Here is a 25,102-nt window from a genome sequence, read left to right on the forward strand (position 1 = left end):
TATGTTTCAAGGTCGCATTCTAAACTGGAAGTATCACGTGACCCAAGGAAGGCCAGAGGGGACCCAAAGCATGTCCACCCCTGTATGAAAGAATGATGAACCAAGTTAATTAATGAATCATTAGTGGTTGACATAAGGTGGATTAGGGAGGATTAAGGTTGATTAGAGTGTATTAAAGAAGATTATAGTGGATTAGAGTGCATTACGAAGGATTGCATGAATAAAGATTTAGGTGCGTGGAGGAGAACTATGGTGGATTAAGGTGAAGTGTTGATGAAAGGGTATTAAGACCGATTGGGGTGGATTAGGGTGCATGAACAACAATCCAATCACTAATCAATCATTACTTTGGTAATCATTAATCATCTCTTATACGCGGCTGCACATGCTTTGGTTCGCTTCCCGCCTTCCTTCGGTCACGTGGTATTTTCTGTAGCTCAAAACGGGACCTTGAAAAAGAGGTCTAATGCTGTTATTAGCAGTTCTCAAAATTTTCAACCCCACTGGGGCGCGCAACTGGCCCAATATAACACGCCTCCATAGAATCCTGCGGCCCGTACGCGGGAGCCCAGGAGGAATAGCGTGTCGTGCGCAGCCGGTGGGCGAGTAGAATCGAGGAGGAAAGCGCCGCGAGGAGGAGAGTGTCGCTACTTTCAAATTATCAAGGGGTTTTAGGCTCGCCCGCTAGGCTCCGGGGGGAGGGTGTGGTGGACGGGTGCGGGGGGGGGTCGTTTTACGGGTGGCCCAGGTGGCCACGGGTGAACTTTGCGCGCTTGCCCGGGCCACTCTATCTCGAAACTCTTCTGCGCAGGGAACAAGAGTCCGCCGTGCGCTGTGTTTTCGCGGCTTAGTGCGCGTTGATGCGAGAGGCAGCACGAAGACCAATTCGCTCCCTGCTGCTGCCGCGATTTCTCACTGCAGTGTTTTGACAGCCGGCTTCCGCGGTCATCGAGTGAGATGTGCGCATGCTTGCTTGCGCGCGCGTGACACCATGCTTCTCGATTTAGTTAGCATGCCTATGTCTACGACTTCAAAGAGCCGATAAAACTACTGCTATCCTTAGTTAATACAGCCATCCACTAATTTGCTATCGCAATCAATGCTTCGCCTTTCGGGCGAAACTTCGACTTTTAATACTAGCTCTACAAGCACTCTTTAAACCCGGTTCAAACTTTTTGTACTAAAGAATTGCATATATATGATTTGCTGTGCAGCCTTTGTAAAAAATATACGGTCCAACCACCGCGTTCACCATAAACGTCTTTCTGCCGTGTGCTCAAGTTTTTATGGCGCCCGTGATAATGAGTGCAATAGTTCTTTTAATTCCTCAGTAAGTTAGTAAATAGTAAGTAGTGACCGTGGCGGTCATAGGAGAACTAGCATGTGTACTTTTGACAAAGACTGTATATAGCGCCAAGGAAACATAAAATACAGTACCAACACGCTTACTGCACAATTCATACAGAACATTTCTTTGAAACATTTAGGATACGAACGTATGAAGAAAAACTCAGTGCCCTTCCACTCTCTGAAGAAGGATGACCAGCGAAGCTGTGTATGTGGGCCCCTTAATGGCGAACTACACCTCCGCCGTGGGTCGCACCAGTATCGCACTATCTTAGGGATCGGCCCACGTATGGTTAGTGCTTAAAGCTTGTTTCACCTCCGTAGCGGGCCGGCCCGGTATTGTACTACCCTCGATATCGGCCCACGTATGAGGAGTGCTTAACGCCTGCTTCACCCCCGCGTGGGTTGGCCCGGCATTGCACTATCTTCGGTATCGGCACACGTATAGGGAGTGCTTAACGCCTGCTTAACCTCGCCGTGGGTCGGCCGAGCAGTGCACCATTTTCGTGATCGGCCCACGTGTGATGCAATGACTTTTTATGCTCGTAGGGCTGTGTCAGTCACGGCGCGTACTCGACGGCACGTACGCATGTGGCGTCGACGCAGACGCCGGAGAGGAGAAGGTGTGCCTCCTGGGGGAACTAGCTCTTAATAGCTTCGCTCTAAAAACTGCAATGTTTCAAGCACTTAAAGGGACACTAAAGCTTACCAGAAAGTCAAGGTAAAGTGGTAGAGCAATGTTGTAGAACGCCTAAGGCGTCAATATAGTCGCGAACAGAGCTTTAGTAACCGAGAAATTGAGGTAAATGCATGACACGATTTGAGAGCCCCCCAGCGACATTCCGCTACTGGCCCGATGACGAAAGCACTCCTCATAATTTGTGTTACTAATACTCAACTACTCGTATTAAAAATATCATTTCATTCGATTATAAGACGGAAGAAAATGCTACTTCTATACGTCTATTCGATTCTAAGAAAAAATAACATGTTGACGTTACCCTTCCGTAGTATGGGTGGTCGAAAGGTTTCGTTTTCGCTCAACTCTGCACCGCGCACGCTTTGGAGTTTCAGTAGTTTCGTTATCGCGTCATGCTGTGCGGGTTCTGCTGGCTCGCGAAACTTTCATTTCGAACAAGCACTGAGAATGCCACGTCCATGTGATGTCGTGGGAAGCCCTCGTTGCTTTCCCGCTCCAGAGAGCCGGTGTCGAGGTCGCCGTCGTAGTACGCAACGACGCCGGCAGCGCGAGCCCTCAGCAGCAGGTCGCGCTCGTCAGCGCTCAAATCGCTGAAGTTGAGCCCAGCATCGCGAGCCAATCTGTCGTTGTGAGGGTCCATTGCGACGAGCGTCGAAGGTTGCATCATAGAATAAAGTACCAGCTTATGGTCGCGCGTTTCTCTTTCCGCTAGCCGCCATACTCCTGCTTTCGCTCTGCTGTCGGCTCTGTCTTGGCTCTGTTTCTGGCCGCGCGTTCGCGTTTTGCGCAGAAAAGCCGTAGCGCCGTCTGCGGACGCCGTTCTACTCACCGATGGCGAAAGTCACTATGAGACCATGATGTCAGTACTCCTCGATAGGAGGGCGGGTGATTTAACTGCGCTAGAGGTACGCGGACGCTTCAGAACGTATTTTCTCTTAAAATAAGTCTCTCCTTGGCACGAAACAAGCATTTCGAGGTTTCTGGGACTGTATTTCAACAGTCCACGTTCACGTAATGATATTCCTTTAGTGTCCCTTTAAGGCAGCCGCATATAGTTTTTTGTTTTTCACGAACGTTGGGGACGCAACAGTTTCAACGCGGTGTTCATCAATCGATTCTTTACAAGGCACAGATAACTAGAACCACCAATGACTCATATCGTATAAATATACGTCAAGTCGTGCATGTAATCTCAGAGTTTTTAGTTTTATTTGGGTGGTTCATTTATTCACATGATTACCGCACATCAGAGTGAACGCCCGAAAAACTGAATGCGGTATGTTAATTGTCGTTGCACTGCACTGCGCAAAAAATAAAAGAAAATACGTAAGACAATTCAGTTCCCTCAAGAAATAAATTATAAGGGATAGTTCGTGCAAAGTTTGACATACCGGGACCTTTGCCGCTTTTCATGGCACAAGAAGTCTTCCTTCTACGTTAAAACGGTAGCCGTTTGGGCTAGTTGGGATGCCATAATTAGCTAGATCTACAGCGCTAAGCAGAGGACGAGTACACAGCGTCACAGGCGACGACAAGCGCTAACTTCCAACTGAGCTTCATTGTACCGGAACACGGAAATAAGTAGACGAAGGCAAAAAAAAAAACGTGATTAACTAGAGATGAGGCTAAGGAAAGAGCAAAACCCATACTATCGCTAGGTGCGCTCGTCGGCACCCCTTGTACAGCTTTTCCAGAAGGAAGCACAGACGTCTTGCTCTGAGATAAGCCTTATTCGCGTGTCATCTGAGCAGCTTCAACGATGATGCTACAGTGTGGTCGTGCCAGTGTTTATAGAGTATTCGCATGTGTTTGAAAATTCGTCTACATTTGCATGGCCTGCATGTGGGCAGGAAAAGCCATCCTTGCCACTACGGAGACAATTCGCATGTCCTGGTAGGCAGGCGTTCGCACATCTGCTGGTATATGACCCACGCGAAATGGGCCGGCATTGCACTATCTTCGGGATCGGCCCACGTATGGGGAGTGCTTAACGCCTGCTTCACCTCCGCCTCTGGTCGGCCCGGCATTGCACTAACTTCGGCATCGGCCCACGTATGGGCAGTGCTTAACGCCCGCTTCACCTCCGCCGCGGGTCGGTGCGGCATTAGATATCTTAGGGATTTGTATTCCACACCTAGCGCACATTCGACCAAGCTCTTCCCGCGATGAACACTGCAACTATCCGACTTTCTCCCAGGGACCGGTTAGTTTTGCAACGGTAATTGATTTGAAAGGGGCAGAAAACACCACACCGAACGCCAGCCCGTTGTGCAATCTTTTTCAACCAATGGAAAAGTGTGTGCTTCGCAGGAATGACAGCCTTTTCCTGTGCCCAGATTTTCTATCACGAAGGATACACCTCCGCGGTTGGAACGATTAACGCTTCTGGATAGTCTGAAGCCTTATTAAGGCGGGATAGATACTTGAGCTTCAAAGCAGCTGGGACGGTGCAATGGCAACATCGGTCTGAGGCATTCGAAAGGCAACAGTGTGCAGTACCTCGCTTCCCTCTACCATTTCATCGCCCTCTAGCGGATCCCTAAATGTTTTTCTTATTTTCGCTTGGCACTAACGATTATTCTGGCAATCACGTCGCTGCATCCACGATGCCAAAACTCACAGCACCTTTTCCCACGTCCTCGCACTACCACTCGCTTGGGAAAATTTTCCACAGCTTTTACTCCGTGGCTAGATCCACTCTACGACCAGCAAAAATTTAAGACCGCGACAATCGCATTCTGATGGGGCTGTAATGGGAAAATCCCCATTTGCTTGTTGTGAACGCGTGATCAACAATCCAACGTGATCGAAATCAACTCGAAGCCCCCTAGTACTCTCATCATGGCGCATGTGTTTCCTCGGCACATTAAACCCATGGCTTGATTCGATTCGGTGAACGGCTTTGAACACATGTGAACGTGCTCGTCATGGGAGCAGCATTGCTACACCTGCCTAAGCGAGTTGTTCAGTATATGTACGCGCTGTTACGTGCTAGGCACTGGCATTAAAGAAACAAAGAAATGGCACGGCACTTCGGCTACGATTCATTTCTTGAGAACGCAGTGTGCCTTGTTTTGTCTAAGCCGCGGCTAGATATCTGTCCTCAGATGCTCACTCTGGCGAGGCATATAGCAGCTTCGCGCTAAAGCGATTTCACGAACCGACACATAGTAAATATTTTATTGATAAAAGAAAAACAAGGCGAAAAAAGGCATCGTATATACTGTGCCTGACGAATGATAAATAGGTCAGCGTACCTTCCGCAATACTTCATAGCACGAGGGTATCATTTGAACATTGAATAAGGCAAATGATGCTCACATCGTTACGCTTCGTGAAGCCACCGAAGCATAAAAAAAAAGGTTCTGTATTCGACATACGTAAGCCCATGTACTCAAATGCATTTGCGTGCGTTCGGATTCTAATCGCCAGAACATGATCGAGTCTCTGAAAGGCGTACGAAATGTCTGCAAGGAGATTCATCGCCGACGAGTAAAACTTGTGTTGCACCGATACAGGTAAATTTCCAGCTGTCTTTGCTAAGCAGCCGAAGCACAAGTCAGCCCTCGTAGGAAGTTCCTCCACAACTTTACTATGAGTGCACTGGCAATAACAAAGCGACATATGTGCTAACACCGTACTATATATACATACCTAAACGACGTCGCTATGTCTTGAAATCTCGCGAAATAATACCTGAAGCTACAATATTTACACGTAAATAGGCCCAATACAAATACAGATCGAAATCTATATATTGAATTCGGCTAGAAATAAAAGCAGCGGACACTCGCTGTCGAGATGCCGGTGTGAGGAAACATGGCAGCAGTACCGAGCGACGTGCCCTTCGTGCTGTCTATCGCTTTAGCGTAAACTGAGCGGCGAGAACACACCACGCGCAAAGGTATGAGCCGTCGGCGCACCCCAACGCTGATCGCTTTCAATATATGGTCCGTACGGTCGCGCACGGCTGCGCAATACGAAGTTGCTGCCAGAGTACTACCACAGAGAAACAAATTCAACAGGGGACACGGCGAAAACTGGCAACAGGAAACACGTCAAGCTCTGCGTTCACGCCATCCGTTAGTTGACGCGCGCATCGAGAAAAAAGGATGCGAAATGACCTTATAGACAGCGTTTTATTTTTGATTCTTTCACGCTAAAAATGAAAAGTTCTTGCGTATGAACGAACCTTTACTTTGTGACTTATTTTCCTTGCGTTACCTAGCCAGAAGCTAACGGCATGCCAGACACGCTGACGAAGCGAGCGAGGCCGGCTGCGCATGTGAAGTTCGCGTGTTCGCCTCTTTTGGATGTAGCCTGTTTGTTGGGATCCCGGCGTGTTCTTGCGTTCCTTCCGCACTTCGACACGGCACGACTGCAAAATTGGACTACGGAAAGGCGAGAAATTTTGTTTGACTGTCTGCGACGCATTTTAAGCAATTTAGGCTTTTACGGCACGGAACAGAAGCTCGTGACGTATAGTTCGCGAAAAACAGCTCGGTCATCTTGGCATAGTTAACTTGAGGTAATGACTCATTCTGGGAGATGTTTGCGATACTTTCTGTGAGCCCCAACATTACTGTAACATATTCCGGTGTTGTCTGGGCACGCCACGCTCGCCGCACCCGGCTTCCTGACGCAGTTAGCGAAAAGGAGCTCGGGTGTGTGACGCAGCTAGTTAGTTTCGCGTGTACTGAATGTTACTGGAACTAGGAAGGAACAGCGCCAACCAAGACGACCACGAGAGGGAGAACGACACAGGACAGGCGCTTGTCCTGTGTCGTTCTCCCTCTCGTTATCGTCTTACTTGGCGCTATACCTTCCTCGTTCAAGTGTGCATCATCTAGCCCAAATGAATGTTGTTCTGAAACACGAATCTTACTGGGACAATTTTTGGCGCTTTCTCTGACCCCCAACGTTATTGTACCTAATTTCGATGCTTTTTGTGGTACTTTTGAAGCGCAGTGGCCGCACCTGGTGTTGTGACACAATTAGCGAAAAGGAGCTCGGTTGGGATGACAGTTTCATTTATTGATTGATTATTATTACTCATCTTAGCCCCCACTCCTGCATTACAAAGAACTTTCGGGACAAATAGGCAAAGGCTAGTGATAGGTCCGACATTATATATATATATATATATATATATATATATATATATATATATATATATATATATATATATATGTATGTATATATATATATATATATATATATATATGTATGTATATATATATTTATATATACACACACCGGCAACAACAACAAACAGGAAAAACATGACAATGAGTGAAACAGGAAAGTAAGTGGTGTGCTTTTCCCTGCAGCAAACTGGAACTAAACTGAAGTGCACTAGGAAAAAAAATAAAAATAAAAAATATCACGCATGGCAGATTTTTTTTTTTTTATATACACAGGGCATGCATAGACTTCAGAGTCACAGTAAAGCTTTTTGCACGTGTGAGAAAATATGGAATGCTGTGTCATGCAGTGTAGAAGGAAAGAAACTAAGAAGTGAAAAAAGACATCGGGATTCAAGATGGTACAAGAAAGCGGAATAAAACTTTGCGTTATATACCAATTGAAATCTTGGACGTTGCAGTGAAGGGAAACAGAATATGTAAGTTTGTAATCTGTAATGTCTGAATGATGAAAAAGAAGATCACGTAAGCGAAAGCAATTGCAGATAATATTCTTCAATTCCTAGGAAAAGTTTTGAGAATGTTTTATTTTTGGTGGTATACTGCTCCATATTTCTACGCCAGCAAATTCTAGTACCCTTTGACCATAAATGTTGCTACTGGGAGGAAGATTAAAGTTACCTATTGTGACATATATAGTGGGGCGGGCTGATGCCTGAAACAGAGCAGCCGGACAGGGATGGCTAAACATTACGACGTTATATGCAATCTGTGCAATTCGTAAGTCGCGTAGCTGATAAAACGGTAAAATTCTGAGCTCTCAAAAGAAAGGCTTGCTTGAAGCGGTGTAAGTAGACTGTGTCATTATTCTAACTGCACGTTTTTGTTATATTCTTATGGGATAAATATACGTTTTAAAAATGCATCCCCAAGTTTCAATACGGTATAGAATTAAGGCAAAATAAACAATCCGCAATATATTGATTTCAAAATAGTTCCATGTTTCTGCAAAAAGAAAGATCTGTACTGCCGAAGTAGAACTATTTATTAATAGCTGCCTTCTGCGACAAAATAATTCATGTAGATACCTTGGTGTAGTTTTTGATAAGTATATGCACTGGCACGAACACATTAGTGGAAAAATAGCATCCGGGTGCTATTTTGGAGCCAACATCACTGATGTGTTCTTGCCAGTGCATATACTTATCAAAAACTACACCAAGGTATATATATGAATTATTTTGTCCCACAAGGCAGCTAATAATAAATAGTTCTACTTTGGCAGTACAGATCTTTCTTTTTTTGTGTGTGGAGAATGGAACATAACATATTTTCTTCTTCAAGTATTGACGGTAATCTTGTTGGCCAAAAACCATTTGGAAGTTCTGTCGAGCTCAGCGTTAGCTTTTGCCGCCAATTCTCTAAGATTTTTGGCTGTTGATACAATGCATGTATCATCGGCATACATGATAATTTCTGCATAGTGTAACAGTTGGCGTGTACTGAATTCCAGTGAGACAAGTTTGTGACGCTTTCTATGGCCCCGCAATATATACTTTCTTTCGGTGCTCGCGCTTGTCGAAAACGCGACGAGCGATTGCCAAGAGTGATAACACGGGAGTGGGGTGCTTGCGCCGGCAAAACGCCCAAAAGAGCTCAAAAACCAGGAACTTGAATATTTGTCTTCTGAACGACTGAAAACAGCCTTTGCATGCACGTATTTGTCTTGCGTGCGAGCAGAAGGCGTTCTGCAAGCTTCTAGCATGGTGGCCTGTGTTGTGACCACCGCTGTGTATGTAGCGTACCGTCACGTCGGCTGAGTCCAAGTTGTTTTGGAAACGCGCAGTCGCCCGTATATTTGTGCTTTAAAACTGCAGGAAATAGTGCCCGGGAATGGGGGAATGCTTGGAAATCAGATGTTTTCTTCGTATTTTATGGTATTGTTTGGGATGAGTCGGGTACATTCTACGGCATGCGTCATCATCAGCAGCAGCATCAGAATCATTGGACTGTTTTATGTCCCCTGCAGGACGAAGGCCTCTCTCTGCGATCTCCAATTACCCTGTCCTGCCCCAACCGGTTCCAACTACTGCCTGCGAATTTCATAATTTCACCTTCCCGCCTGTAGCCTTCTGCCGTCCTCGACTGCACTTCTTTTCTCTTGGCGCCCATTCTGTAACCCTAATGGTCCATCGGTTATGTAACCTACGCATTAGATGACCAGTAAAGCTCCATTTTTTTTTCTTAATCTCAATTAAGATATCGGATATCCACGCGTTTGCTCTCTGATCCGCACCGCTCTCTTTCTGTCTCTTAACGTTACGCCTAACATTCTTTTTACTATATTTGCGATATTCACTACTATATATTTACTACTATATTTTACATTATTTACTAGCAAACTAATTCCGCTAAATAGCTTAGTTTCAAGTCTTGCGACACATGTTTGTAATCGCCAGTTGAAGGAAACCATCGCATTAGTCTAGTCTAGTGCTTACATGTGTCAAAACGGCTATGTAGATTGAAGTCGCTGGCGTCAAATTTAAATTATCTGATTACGAGCGCGGTGCCTCGTAACGCGACTCTCTGTCGAATCCTTTGTGACGTAAAAAAACGTTGCGTAAAGTGAAGCGGCCCCCGTTCTTAATCCGACTGCTCCTGTGCACAGCTGCCGATTGCATGCATCCGCCGCTTCGGGAGCAGGGGTCGGCCGCACTGATTTATCGCGCCGTACGGCCCAGCTTCATTTCACGCCGCCCCGCTGCGTCACATCCGGCTGCGCTACGTCACTGCGACTCGCGCTTTACGGGGCGGCGTGCGTAATCGACTAAATTGAAGGAATTTGCCAGATGCCAGATATTTTCGGTTTCCATGGCCGTTTCCAAAGTAGAAACACGGAACTAGACTGTAGTGAATCCCCTTCAATGTTACAGTACAAGAACTTGGCTTAAAATTCGTAACAGAGAAGTTAATCATGTAATTGGTTTAATTAGTGAACAAAACGCTTTTCTTTTTGCAAATGATGTCGAAAAAGCAGAAAGTTATTCTTTAGTGACGCGATTGGAGTAAATTTTGCATTTCCTTTATTTCCTTACGAACGTGCTCGAATTAAAAAAATATATATACATACATATTATTCACATTCCCTCCGCTCTATCTCCATGGAGCGAATGCAGGATTCTGTAGTAAGTAAATAATAAATAAACGTGGCTGCTACGTAATGCGTGTATTGTTATGTGTGTCCCATTGTGGGCCGCCATCGTGCCAAAAGAATCAAAATTTCCAAGGGAAATTACTGATGAATTGTGACAGGTCTAAATTGTCACCTCTCAACGTTCTGCGCTTAAATCAGACACTATTCATGAATTCAAACATGGTTGCATAGATAGATAGATAGATAGATAGATAGATAGATAGATAGATAGATAGATAGATAGATAGATAGATAGATAGATAGATAGATAGATAGACAGACAGACAGACAGACAGACAGACAGACAGACAGACAGACAGACAGACAGACAGACAGACAGACAGACAGATAGATAGATAGATAGATAGATAGATAGATAGATAGATAGATAGATAGATAGATAGATAGATAGATAGATAGATAGATAGATAGGCCACGGCCAGTGAAAACATAAGGTAATGTGGTCAACCGGAGTTCGTTTATTGGACACAATACATTCGCGTCCTTCCAAGCACCCAGGAGTCGCACTTCGGTGTAATTGCGGGTGCGCAGACGTACCTTGGCGATGCCAGCGAGCTGGTGCCTATTTTCCTTCTGGGCGCAGGCGTCACCAGGGGCGTAGTTCTTCACCCGCTTCCATGAGTCGGTGTGCACGTAGTACCAGCGGCCGTACAGACCCACGGAAACGGACAGCGCCGCCGTCTTCACGCCCTTGTTCCGCATCTTGTCCAGGTCGCCGGCGTGCCTGATTGCAGTAAACTGCGCACGTGTTGCCGCGGTGTAGAGAGGGGTTGTAGATGTCACGTGATTAGGCGTTATCATTCACGCCCTCGCATTGCTACGCAAAGTCGATGGTGGTCGGTATCGACAAAGCAGTTATAGTAGACTCGACCCAGTTATTCTCGAGCTCCAAACTTCGTTTATATAACACAGCGCGGTATAGGTCCGTGGCGTTGGCGTTGCGCTGCCAAACTTGGGCTCACGGGTTCCATCGTGGCTGCATGGACGCATCCCAACGGGGTCAGAATGCGGTAAGGATAACGTTCGTGCTCGGCACATTGGGTGCACATTAGAGAACCCCAGCTGGTCAAGCTTAATCCGCAGTTCCCCAGTAAGGCGTGCCTCATTATGATCCCAGGAATGTACTTTTTTTTTTCATTTCTCTCCTCTTTAATGGTTTTGATTTCTGGCATGCGTCCAACAGCTCCACATAACCACAGCTGCACCGGCCAACACATAAAACGGGGGAGACGCCACCACCTTTGAGAGGGAAGTATAGAAATCCCATATTCATAAGCCTACAACGGGATGCATCGTTATAGAAACATAGTATCGATACAAACGGGGCATTCATATAAGCAAAATTTTCTTCGCTTTTACTGAGCGCAGCTGGGTCACCTTTGCATAATGCGCTTATTCACGCTAATTATGACATCATTCTCGGTTGTCACATTATAATGCCAGAGGCTCTGCAAATATCACTTCTTCAATGACGCTTATAAGGGCATAATAAAAAAAAAACGACCTTCGTTGCACGAAGTGAGCTCGCATTTAGCGTGAGCGTACTTTCTCTCATTTCTGCTGTCATTGTTTATCTAATAATTCTCTGATTGTTCATGTTATTGTTCCCCTAAGTATTTCTGTTATTTTTCAGCCCACTTCAATATAGCACAATTACTTCGAATATTAAATGACTGTTTTGTTTCACATCTCATTTAGTAGGATCCGCTGCTGGTGCTTCTTCATCTTCCGACTAAAGCGACGACTTCGGCGTAGGTAAACTAACGTTGTTCTAGACTTCTAGACGGCGCTGGCGTTGCATGTCAGTCCTTCTAAGCTCATCGTTAAGCTGCAAGATCATGAGAAGCACCCGCTCCGTTTAGACTACTTCACAGCAATGGAGCACCGACTGTTCTTTCCACTTGTGGCTATGGTGTTGACCTGCTAAGCACGAGGTCGCGTGATCGAATCCCGGCCACGGCGGCCCGCATTTCGATGGGAGAGGGGAAAGCGAAAACACCCGCGTACTTAGATTTAGGTGCACGTTAAGGAAACCCTGGTGGTCAAAATTTCTGGAGTCCCCCACTACGGCGTTCCTCATAATCGGATCGTGGGTGTGGCACGTAAAACCCTATAATTTTATTTTGAATTTTTCTTTTCTTTCCAAGCGCCGATGCAGAAGAGACTATGCGCCTCTCCGAGCCGCGAATTGTATCTAGCGCTGAAGCCATGCACTCCTGGCAGTGTTAGGTGAGCCGATGACGTCATCCGCAGCGCCGCTTGCCTGTTCTTATCTGCGCCATCGATCGTCCCCCGTGACAGCTGCGCGGCTCACCTCATTCTTGGGGTTGTGCGAACTTCTATCGCCGAGCTTCGTACACCCGCATCGCGAACCTTCAAAAACGGGGCAATATAGGCTCACGCGTATAACAGTCATACCGAAGGAGATACTCAGGTGATCACATGAGAATCAATACTGCGTAGCGTGCCAGACCTTGTCATCCTCCTAGTATGAAGCTGCTTCTAAGTTCTATTGTGTAAAAATGTGCTCATATAAAGTATAGTTTCTCAATTGAGAAAGCAGGCGCCCCCTAGAACTCTGCAATGTATTGCCTCTAATTGCGCGCCTCTCCCCCCCCCCCCCCCCCGCAAAAAAAAAAGAGAAAAGAAAGAACAGTCTCAACAACGAAAACATATATCGAGGGCTACGCTTCCGTGTGCCGCATGAGCTGTAAGTCATAGCAGAAGTCACAATAACTTCACGATGTCCCTGCTCAACTCATGCACTACAAAAAGTATAAAGTGAATCGAGTGTAAGCGTAGCATTTTTGAATACGGCTCCTATTTCTACTACAAAATCCATGTAGCCATTACGAGAGACTGTTAAGTTATTATTACGCGGATTATATACTTCAGATATTCTGCCTTTATTCTGACCATAATACAGGGGAATGTGGTATTGAAGCTTTCTCACCAAGTTGATGTAGTAGACGTATTTGGTCTTAAGATCCTGTGGTACTCTCAGTAGATTCGGTGGCAAAATTCTGCAGGCGTTAAAATGGCTGTCCGGATCGTATAGGTGCGCTTTCGAGATGAATAGATCCGGCATAAGCACGGTCCTAAAAAAAAAGAATTGAAACAGTGTGGTGAGCTGCGAAGCATTAGATGAATCCTTCATTCAACTTCTTTATCAAGTTCACTTGATGCTCACAATTATCAGCATGTATAAAAACCTACATTGTTACGTTTGGTTACAAATTTTGTCAACTACGGTTGAGTGAAGTAACTTCATTTCGGTCCAGAGAAGACGCATGGGAGACCCCGCGCCACCCGGCTAGTCCCACGTAGGAACCGCCAAGCCGTGCTTGACGGCCCGATCGCGGGCACTCTGGACGGCCAGGGTTTGGTCGTTGAGTTCGGGGCTGCCCAAGAGCGCTGAAGGAGGAGCCGATGGCGGAGCCGCTGAAGGAGGAGCCGCTGAAGGAGGAGCCGATGGCTTCACACTCCCACAACACATGGTCCAATGCTGCCCTTAGTCCACAGGTAGGGCAGCCCGCACTGGGATATCTTTCAAGGTATATGGCATGAAAAACCGCAAGGTTTGGGTACGCATGGGCTTTTAAATGTCGAAGGGTAACCGCCCGCGCCCTGCATAAGGCGGGGTGCGGGAGGGGGAATGCCCGTCTTGACTAGTGTGTGGTGATTCCATTAAACGTAAGCAAGGGTTCCCCGCGGGGTAGGGGGACTGCTGAGGCGGCGCGGTCAGTGAGTCCTCGCGCGGCCTCGTGTGCGCCCTCGTTAGGGTTAGAGGGAGAACCCTCTATCGACCCCAAGTGAGCGAGAAAACAAATGAGAGAATGCGGAGAGATACTTTTGGCGCTTTGGAGAATGCGGAGGGCCTGGGGGGAGACCATACCGGTTTGGTAGGCCTTAATGGCTGCCTTATAATCACTATATATTGCCTCTCTGCGACCATCGAGCACAGCCAGCGCGATTGCAACCTGTTCGGCTAACACGGGCCTCGAAGTGCGTACCGTAGCGCAGCAAGTGAGCCTTGAATTGGAGTCTACGATGGAGATGGCGAATGCCTCTTGTTTGACATATGCCGCGGCATCCACGAAGCTTGCCTCAATGTGGTTATTGCGGACATGCTCGAGTAGAGCTGTAGCCCTGGCCCGAAGTCTGCCGACGTTGTTTGCGGGGTGCATATTGCGGGGAAGGGGCGCGATGTGCAGTTGAGACCTGATGTCGCAGGGAATCCGCACGGCGTCAGGGCACTGGTCGACAGGATTGAGGCCCATCTCCTACGGTTGAACGTTATGCATTGAAAATAAAGGACGAAGAGGTCACAGCTGACGTGAGAACACCATCATACCCCTGTCACACGGCACGTGTAATGTCATTCGCAGCCAATGAGATTATGTCTCGATGCTATTTTTATTGCTTCTACACGGGCATGCTAAATTAGATTCGCAGCTAACGCTATTCACCCATTCAACGAATTTCCCTAAGTCATGCAAGTGCGACTTATGTAATCTTGAATACAGGGGCTTGGCAAAAATTTACGAAATCGATAACCTAAAACGAAATGTAGTTACAGCAAAGGTTGTCATAATTGGTGTTATGAGCTGTAATAATTTTATGACGTACAGCACGATAGTTGAAGTCGTTTGTGTGCAGCTCAATTCTTGTTCCCAGTCTCCAAGTGCACGCTATATGACCTCCAGTCGGCCATGTTTGCAAACGCTCATTTGTTTTGTTTTCATTTTATTTATTTATTTATTTTTATTTATTTCCAAATACTGCAGCCCTATTCAGGGCTATCGCAGGAGTGGAGTACAGTAAACATAACCGAAACAAAAGCAGTTGAACACTATAGATAATACTAAAAACAACAACAAGGGGAACAGTCTTATCGCACTAGTGCTTCTACAAAATCACGCGGTGTCAATTCACGAACAGAACCGGGTAATTCATTCCAGCACCTGACAACCCTCGGGAAATAACTGTGTTGGAACATGTTAGTACGTGCAAAGAAAGGCTTTAGGTTGAGGGAGTGGCAACGTCTGGTTGGAAGAGCAATGGTATATCTGATGTAATCATCAGCAGATAGTTGACAGCAAGAGTGAATAATTTCTGCTCATTGTTTTCAAAGTGGTGCCGCGTAAAAGCTTATCCGCCCACTACGGAAGCCAACTCTGCAGCTTCGTCAGTGGAAAATGAGAAGCAAAAAAGCGCACTGGACTGACGACGAGAAGCGTGCGCTGCTGAAAGGGCGGGAAGACCACCTTTTTGCAGGGCGAATCACAACCTGAAAGCACGCATGCCGATTGCCCGTGTGCGCAAGGTGCCGACAGACATTGCCATCAATCGGGAATGCCATTTCGCACACCTGTGTATACAGGGAATGCAAGATTGCAATGACATTCGGTATGAATGTCATTTACTGTGAATGACATTACACATGCCGTGTTTCGGAGGTACTGTACAGACTTGCAAACTTCTTTTATGTTGTGTCCAAACTTTTTTACCGAAATATCAGCTTCATACCGGCCAACTCAGTCACGACATATTGTAATAAATTGTGCAGCTTAGGCAGAGCCTCAGAATTGATCACCTTTTTAGGAAATAGGAAGTTCGCGCTTACTTTGATTGCAGGAACGAGACGAAAAAAAAAATAAACTGCCTACAGCTTATGTCCTGTATTGATTTACGCCTTAAGCGCATTTTTAAGAGACAGATTTCGTCAGCGCAAACAGGGGTCATAATTAATGCTGCCACACAGCTTTTGACGAGACCGTTATGAGATACACAAATTATGACTATCTACACCCCTATGGTTTCTCCTTGTTCGGTGTCTAGTTCACGTGTGCTACCGGATGTCTTTCGTAATTACGCATTTGGCCCTTGTCAAGTGTTAATGTGGCGTGGTCATCCACGTTTCTCATGAGTATATTGTAGTTATTTGTCTTGGTTAGTTTGTTCCGATCGCAACGTTTGACATTGTCGTCCAGTCTTATATGTAAGTATTACAATGGGGACTCACGGATGTGCCGTGTTGGTCCCTTTTTTTTTTTGTTCCCGTGTATGCGAGTGAGCTCAACTCGCAGGAGGGAAATCGCCAAAAGACATGCAGTTTACTCTCATCATATGGCCTAATTATATCTGATTACAGTGTACGTTCTGCAGAATTTCCGCACACTTTCTGCATCCTGTGACTACAGATGCTTCATGCAGTATTTGCAGTATAAAAACATGCACCAATTCGTAGTAGGGAGGTGGTAGAGGCCGCGTCACAATGTATGCTGAGTGTGTGTACGTCTTTTGCAGACTCGGTGGCACATTGTCTGTAAATTTTCTGTAGAAAGACCGAAAAGATTTTTGTGATTTCCTTACAAAAATATTTTCTAACAATGCCCCATACAAATACCCCAAATGTGGTATTTTACTCTGCCCTGAAAACCGCCTTTGCATGTTCCGGGGTTTTACACACCTTGAAACTCAGAGTAACCGAATTGGCACGGTTTATTATTTTTTGATATGCATTCTTGTATATTCAGCTTTGTACCACAAGCTTCACAAATATGTTAAAAACAGCAATAGCGTCACATATATAAAACTATGAATTAAGATGCTTAATTGAGAATACATGTAAGAGGCTGCAAAGCTAAGCGCAATATCGCAAAAATATGAAGGAGCGAGGAAATGCGAAGTGAACTGCGCATATTAAAATATAAAAAAATACTCTAGGTGTGGGAATAAATTTGCAGCGCAGACTACTAATGCATTTGAAGTTGCTGTATTTCTCATCATTATCATAATGGTTGAGCAATTGCAGTGCCAACTTTTTCATTATGGCACCGTTTTAAGAACATGTGTAATTTGTGTATTGATAAATTTGTGCCTGATAAGTGCAAACTAGTCCGCAAACACACACCGTGGATGACACGTGATATTATCCATATGACCCGCAAGATAAAAAGGTTAAAGAAAACACGTTTACAACCTGATCGAGGTAAAGAAATGAAAGAAAACCTTGCGCGTGCAGTATGCACCTCGAAGGAACACTATTTCAAAATAGTACTACCAAAATTTATTGTTGAACAGCCCGAAAAGTTCTGGAATTACTTGAGCGAAAAAAAGAAGCCAGTAGCACAAATCTGCATCGATGGTTCAATCATTACCGATCACAGGGAAATTGCGAGTCACTTCAATTATTATTTTCATAGTGTATTTTCTAACTCTCGCATTAGTTCACCTACAGACAAAACGTTTCACCCATCCGAAGCTAATTTTATTTCATACCCTGGCTTAGTTTCGATGCTAGTTAACTTAAAAACTAAATCTTCTTGCGGTCCTGACAACCTTCCGAACATTTTTTTGAAACGTTATGCTGAAACTATAGCAAGGTTCCTTCTTATTATATTTCATGCTTCGTTGCCTGCTGGAAAATTACCGGATGACTGGAGGGTAGCCAGAGTTGTACCCGTATTCAAGAAGGGCGACTGTTCATTGTTAGAAAATTACCGGCCAATATCATTAACATCCTCATGTTGCAAACTAATTGAACATATTATTGCCAATCAGATTACCGAATTTCTAGATAAACATTCGATACTGTCTAATCTTCAACACGGATTTAGAAAAGGCTATTCAACAGTTACACAACTTGTCACCGTAATTCATTCACTCGCCTCATGCCTCGATAAAAATGGTCAAATTGACACCGTATTTCCTGATTTTAGCAAAGCCTTTGGTACAGTTCCACATGACCAATTAATAATAAAACTTAGACATTTTGAGCTCCCTGAAATATTAATCGCATGGATAGCAAACTACCTAACAAATCGCCGCCAGTTCGTGGAAATTAATCAGCAACAGTCTGGCTGTCTTCGGGTCACTTCGGGAGTTCCTCAAGGAAGTGTCCTAGGGCCACTGCTCTTTTTACTCTATATAAATGATATTACTACTTCAATCCATCCCAGCGTGCAAATTAGGTTGTTTGCTGACGACTGTGTGCTTTTTAGGGAAATCACTTCAACCAATGATCAAACTGATTTAAATGCTTCTCTAGCTGGCATTACTGATTGGTGCAAAACATGGGGAATGCGGCTTAACGCTGAAAAGACTGTCTTTCTTCGCTTCACTCGTCAGAAAGCTCCACTAACCTTCAGTTACACATTAGGTTCGTTGGCCCTGCAGGAAGTAACAAAATATAAGTATTTGGGCGTCACAATTACTACCAACTTATCATGGAATTTACACATTGATAATATCTGTTCTTCAGTCTTGCGTAAATTATACTTTTTGCGGCATAAACTTAGAAATTCCCCACCTAATGTAAAACTGCTTGCTTATTATTCATTAATTAGACCTAAACTTGAATATGCATGTGTTGTTTGGGACCCGTTTACTAAAGAAAATATTAAATGTCTCGAAAGGGTACAGAAAAAAGCCGTACGATTCATATATTCTAAATTCTCTCGCTATGATTCCCCCTCACGAATAATGCGTGATAATGGCATTGAAGTCCTTCAGCAGAGAAGGCAACACTTAAGAATTCGATTTCTTACCATGCTTTTTAATGGAGACTTATCAATTAATCCTGCATCGTATCTGTTCAGTACAACGTCTAGGCTTACTCGACACCATCATCCCAATTCACTAACACCTTATTTTGCAGGAACGGATATATTCAAGTATTCTTTTTTCCCCCGAACTATAACAGACTGGAATAACGCGTTGTTGCCTGTTTCAATTGATTGACTCATTGTATTACTGTTGTATCTTACCACCTCACTTGATTGAATAATGCATTGTAATATTGTTATGTTTAACCACCCTGCTTGGACCTGTTTTAGGTCTGCAGTATGAAATAAATAAATAAAATAAATAAAAAATTATTAAGTGCAAAAAAATTCTCTAACCTCGATCTGAAATTCTGCAAATTTTACAGCAACGCCACAGAAGTGTCCCAAGGAATTGGAACCTTTACGTTCACTTGATTAATATTCCTAGTTTTCTTGACAAAAACAAATAATGGGGAAAACCAAATGCTGAAGTCTTAAGGCGCGCACCTGCATCTCACAGAGGGCCGTGATGCAGATTACCACTTGAGTGAGGCCCTGGCGCAACTAGAAGTGTGGATACGTGATGAAAACGCTGCACTGGCTAAAAACATTTTTTGTTCATTCTTGCATTATCTTCGCACACTGACCTAAAGTCTTGTTTTATGCAAAAAAGTAAGCTCGCTTACCTGAACGCCTCTGCCGCTTTCGAAGCCGAGACTATATCAAAGAACTGATCCCATGCCGACGCCATTACGGTGTAGATCGGGCGCTCAGGGGTCTTCCGGTCGTCCAAGTAACTCGTGAGCCGCTGGGAATTATTCATTTTTACGAAAATCAGTCAGCGCTCTTGGACTACCTTTAGTGCTGCCCATAAGTCAGCAGTTGTAACTGAGCACGTCTATCCGGATTTTTCTATTGCGATTAGCATTCTATGGGAAACTTCACTCAATTTTCGATACGTATATGTATGCTGTCCTTATCAAACGTTATTCAGGCAGTTTTCTACGAAAGAAAGAATAAGAACGTCAAATACTTTGGTGCTGGGAGGAATCAAAACCACGCCATAGAAAATTTTCAAGCGCAGGAATCCGACAACATAGCGCGCTGCGTCACGAATGAGAGGCCAGCACCCGCCGTGGTTGCTCAGTGGCTATGGTGTTGGGCTGCTGAGCACGAGGTCGCGGGATCGAATCCCGGCCACGGCGGCCGCATTTCGATGGGGGCGAAATGCGAAAACACCCGTGTGCTTAGATTTAGGTGCACGTTAAAGAACCCCAGGTGGTCAAAATTTCCGGAGTCCTCCACTACGGCGTGCCTCATAATCAGAAAGTGGTTTTGGCACGTAAAACCCCAAATATGATATGATGATGACGAATGAGAGGCCAGCGAGGAAACAGTTCTTCCGCACACCGGCGAGCCGCGAATCTCGGAGGCATCGCGCGGAGTTCGCGACGGCGTCACCAGATGGCGCACCATGTGCAGGGTAAAGCACCAGAGAGCTAGGAGCTCGGCTGCGATACACGCTTCCTACGTGATGCGTTTCGATGACGGCGACGCTGTGTCGCTGCATTATTCGAATGATAATCAACCGCATTAACATCGACGCTCATCCTGAGATTGGTTCTGCCAGAATGCTTCTTTTTTTTTTCATGATAAACGTGGGGTTGCTGCAGATGCTATATCTTCGCGCTACCCAGCTGACGGGGTTAGCCAAATATGACTCATGTGTGTAATAGCTCTCCTTGCACATTCTTTCCAGTCGTGAGAGGCTAGCCCCAACTGTTTTGGCGGAGAGATCAATAGTGCAGAAAAATAGGTCCATCATGACGTTCAGGGAATTTAGCGGAAGAGAACCGAGAGTCGCCCTTGTAAAACTGGACAAGGTTCGTCTAGAGGTTACTCTAAGAAATTAACTAGATAAGGTAGGCATCACCCTGCTACAAGCACGATTACTTATCTATTTATACAAAAATCGTTTGCCTTGTTTCCTGCAACAACCAACAAAATGCATTTGGTCACGTCCCACTAAAGTGTATCGGCATATATTTAAACCTTAGCTAAATTTAGCTGAGGCGCTCTGTATGATATGGCTTCTTATTTGGTGATTATTTCACGCGCCAACCTTTTCAATGAGCGCCAATAAAGAAAGCCGTGCAAATACTATTGCATAGCACGCCTGTTTAAGTCACGCGTAAAACACTTGTAGGTAATTCACAAAACACTTGCGAAAATACCATCCGCGATTGGTCACAGTCGCGGTAGTTGTACCATTGTCACTCTGACTATTGTCGTGAACGACGGTGGCCTAAAATCCGGCCAATCAAGAAATACATTGAAGTGTAAGAACGGCAGTAGTTATGTAAATAATTATTTTCATTTGTTTATATTTTAAGGCTAATGCAGAGGTCTGAATGGTACTCTGACTACTTTTTCACAAGGAATGACTTGTCGTGGGTAGTCTTTGATCGGAAAGGTATCAATAATAACGAAAGGAATATTTGCACTACTCTGGTCTTGTTTTATGAATAGGGCCCCAATGACATGTGTCACTAGGAACAGTAAACTTTAAGCGTCAGAACACATTAAAAAGAGCATACAAGCCTGCGTAGTAATCAATGTACTGTGTGTGATTGCCTGAAAAACTCCCATGTTTCTATACTTCCAAGTTGACATTCTGATGGGAATGCATGGCAGAAGCAACTGCCCATCGACGCGAAAATTCTAAGCAGCTTATCGCTTTAATCATTTTGCGCTAGAATTACTCCGTCACAACGCACCGTAGATCCAGTATCATCACTGGTGGAAGAAGGTCCTTATCGCTGCTCCTCGGACAATAAATCGGACAGCGGGAATTTAGCAAATATACAACTGTAAAACGCATCGGCAGAGCATCATTGCACTATGATTTGTAATCCATGGCATTGCCTGTTCATTTCAATGTAAGGATTTTCATTTTGCCTGCCGCTGCTCTTGCAGCAGTCTTTTTGTAAAAGCCTTTTCGTTATAGTTCCACCCTTTGGCCGCACGGTCAAAGAGGCTATATTTAAGCGCTAAGAGAGAATAATTTTCAATCACTCAAGCGCAACACACGTACGTAACCACACGGCCATGACCCTATTTTACCATATTTGGCCCTTCGGCAGTAAATGCTGCAGCAAATGGTGCAATACCTTAACACATGCTGCAAACATTAAGGTATATATATATATATATATATATATATATATATATATATATATATATATATATATATATATATATATATATATATATTTATATATATCGTTTGCTACTAGGGGTGCGGAATAGCAATTGTCAAGACCGAATTGAATAATTTTCGAATAATGAACAGCCATTATGACATATAATATCGCACGTTCACATCCCAGTATTCTTAAAACTTATCAAGTTTCCATGACACAGTGCCTTATGCAGCATTGTTTATTAAAAGCACAAATAGAGCATGAGACCCAAACAAGTGGTTGCTTCGATGACCAGAGCGCGAATTACCACGGCACAGCTGGTAAAGTATGGCTACCCAAGTCACGCGCAGCCTGCTCCAATATGGAAGTCCACTTGTTCTATGTTTATACTATGCCCTTGGCGGAGGGGGGGGGGGGGACTTGCCGTACTTTTTTCCGATGTTATATTTGTTTGGGTGCAGTTGCCGTTTTGAGATTTTCGAAAAGTATTACAAAAACATTAACATTTGAGAATACTGACTTTTCGATTCGAAGACCGCATCAAATACGGCACTATTTGATTAGTTATTGGGAACTTTCGAATATTCGCACATCCCTATTTGCAACCGTGAAGACAAATCACGCGCTTCCAGTTTGCACTTAAGCAAACTTCATTTCTGACTTTTGTTTTGCGAAAAGCTCATATACATACCTTTAGTATTTGCAGCGACTCAACCATCCCTTCTTTGTTGAAGAATTCGGTGTCGGTGTTGATGTAGCCGTAATGGAAAATTCTCTTCGTAAACAACTTGTGCAAATGACGTTTCACGGAGGAGTCCTTCGATGCCGCAGCCGTGCGGCTACGTGTTCTGTTGGATTGAAAATGTAAAAAAAAATGCACGTGAAAAACGAATTCTTTCACGGGCTTCAGCCGGCACAAAGACAACACGCATGCACCTGCTCGACCGAATTACCCTCATTAGGTAACGACCGGAGAGGGCAGCAGTAATAATTGGATGCAATGACAAATATCAAACGCTATTCGAGCCAAGAGCGTAGAATAACCTACCCAAAGAAATTCAATTCGACACACAGTGTTTCCTATGCGTTCGAAATATTCACGCTGTAAACAGAACTTCCTGATCTCTGCGATCGGGGCAAAATAGCACCCAGCCAAGTTTCTTCGTTGAAGAGGAAGACAAGACAACGGGAACAGTGAATCCTCAAAGTGAGGAAGCTATACGTCTTTTAGTGATAACCTGTAGTGGAGGGGCCTGAAATGGCCTAGTGACCTCCGCTCAATTCTTCCAGCGCTACAGATTTAGATGGGAGGCGTTTTAATTTTAGAGGTCAGTTGACACTGCTCATATGGCGTAGTTTATTTCATGTTCCCTTTCTGTTTGTTTGTACATTTTTCACGCCTGCTACAGCGCAATGAGCGCTGCAGCAGGCGTGGATTAACAGATGGAAATTGTACACCGTAAAATACGATACAATGAATGAGGGCGATGTGCTAAGACCATACATCTTGGATGGCAGATACAAAACTTCGGGATGGGCATGAGAGAATGGAGCCAAGTAAGGAATTCCAGTCTTCTATGCAACGAAGGAAAAAGCTGAATGTCAACATATTAGTGCGTGCAAAGTAGGCCTCAGCTTTGAGTTGTGGTGTCATCTCGTCGATGACTTTGCCACGAGGTTAGCATAGTTGTTTTTTAAAGTGTAACGGAAGAATTGAAGATGATGTGCAAGAAATCTAATAATGCTATTCGGCGACGTCAGTAGTCCGAAGTTAAATTCAAGGAACGAAGTGCAGAAAAGGGTGGAAAGTCACGATCATAATGGTGACGTATAAATCTTACAGCTTTCTTTCTGAATTGTTCCTAGCGCGTTAATCTCACACTGCTTAAAAGGATTTCAAACGACAGATGCGTAGTCAATAAAAGGATGGATTAGCGATTTATTTAGTAATAGCTTCTTATCTTTTGGATAGATTACGACGCAGGAAACCACATTTTTAGTGCTTTGTTATAAATTATGCAATCAACGTGATTAGACCATGACATGTTATACGCAAAAATGACACCGAGATATTTTTACTCCGATACTCTACACAAAGCGTGGTTATCGAAGGAGTAATGAAGAAAGAGAAGCTTTTTACAGAAGGACATACGGACGATTTTATCAAATTTAATGCTCATTTGCCAGGTGTTGCACGAAGTGCAAAACCTAGAAAATTACTCCTGGAGGCGGCAGTGATGATTCGAACAGTTAATAATTTCATATTGTCACGTGGTGGTGACGTTCAAGAACACAGTAGCAATACTGTGAAAGACAAAATTAACTTATTGGGCGAACCTGTGCCCACAAATACAGGCTACACTTATAGCACAACGATAGCGGCGAGCACGGTCGGCGATCGTCGAAAATCTGGTCAACGGGTCAAGCGCGTCTTATACATCAGACGTCGAATGTTCCAGACTGATCTTTGGGACCCCCGTGCCTTCCACAAAGTTTACACCATTCGCGTCAAGTGATGAAATCAGTTAACATAAGGTTCGGTGACAACAGACAGCGGATAGAAGCATCGATAACTTTCCAGAAACTTGGGATACATGCAGGCGCGTCCCGCGTTGTGCGATAAGATCTGTTACGCGGCGAAACGTGTCGCCCGATAAATATAAGTGCACGTGTCAATATCAAACACAATCATCAGCGTAAAGACGAATGTCAGAAGAGATGTTAACAGTCAAATCATTTATGTAGATTAAATAAAGCAGTAGCCCAAGAACAGAGTCTTGGGGCACTCCAGATGTCACATCAACAGCAGTAGACTCGGTCGAGCTGTAAGAGACATACTCAAAGAAATCTTGGAATCCAGTGAACTAGCTGCGAATTATTTAGTACAGCGCGGAATTTAGCACGGAGTTTAGAATGTAATACCCTGTCAAATACTTTAGAGAAGT

At 44.6% G+C, this 25,102-nt stretch overlaps 1 protein-coding gene across 2 annotated transcripts in view; it reads right to left on the minus strand.

The window, feature by feature from the left end:
• The window catches only part of LOC139061336 (uncharacterized), a 115,702-nt gene that overhangs the window by 13,881 nt on the left and 76,719 nt on the right, over positions 1–25,102 (minus strand). For both annotated transcript variants that reach the window (XM_070541232.1, XM_070541231.1), the window contains 4 exons: positions 22,849–23,005; positions 19,641–19,762; positions 13,359–13,503; positions 10,943–11,143 (listed from right to left, as the gene is read on the minus strand). In XM_070541232.1, the coding sequence (XP_070397333.1) occupies positions 10,943–11,143; positions 13,359–13,503; positions 19,641–19,762; positions 22,849–23,005 (625 nt within the window). The remainder of the gene's footprint in view (positions 1–10,942; positions 11,144–13,358; positions 13,504–19,640; positions 19,763–22,848; positions 23,006–25,102) is intronic.

Source organism: Dermacentor albipictus, chromosome 6 (genome assembly GCF_038994185.2).
Source record: "Dermacentor albipictus isolate Rhodes 1998 colony chromosome 6, USDA_Dalb.pri_finalv2, whole genome shotgun sequence".
Taxonomy (NCBI): Eukaryota; Metazoa; Arthropoda; class Arachnida; order Ixodida; family Ixodidae; genus Dermacentor; species Dermacentor albipictus.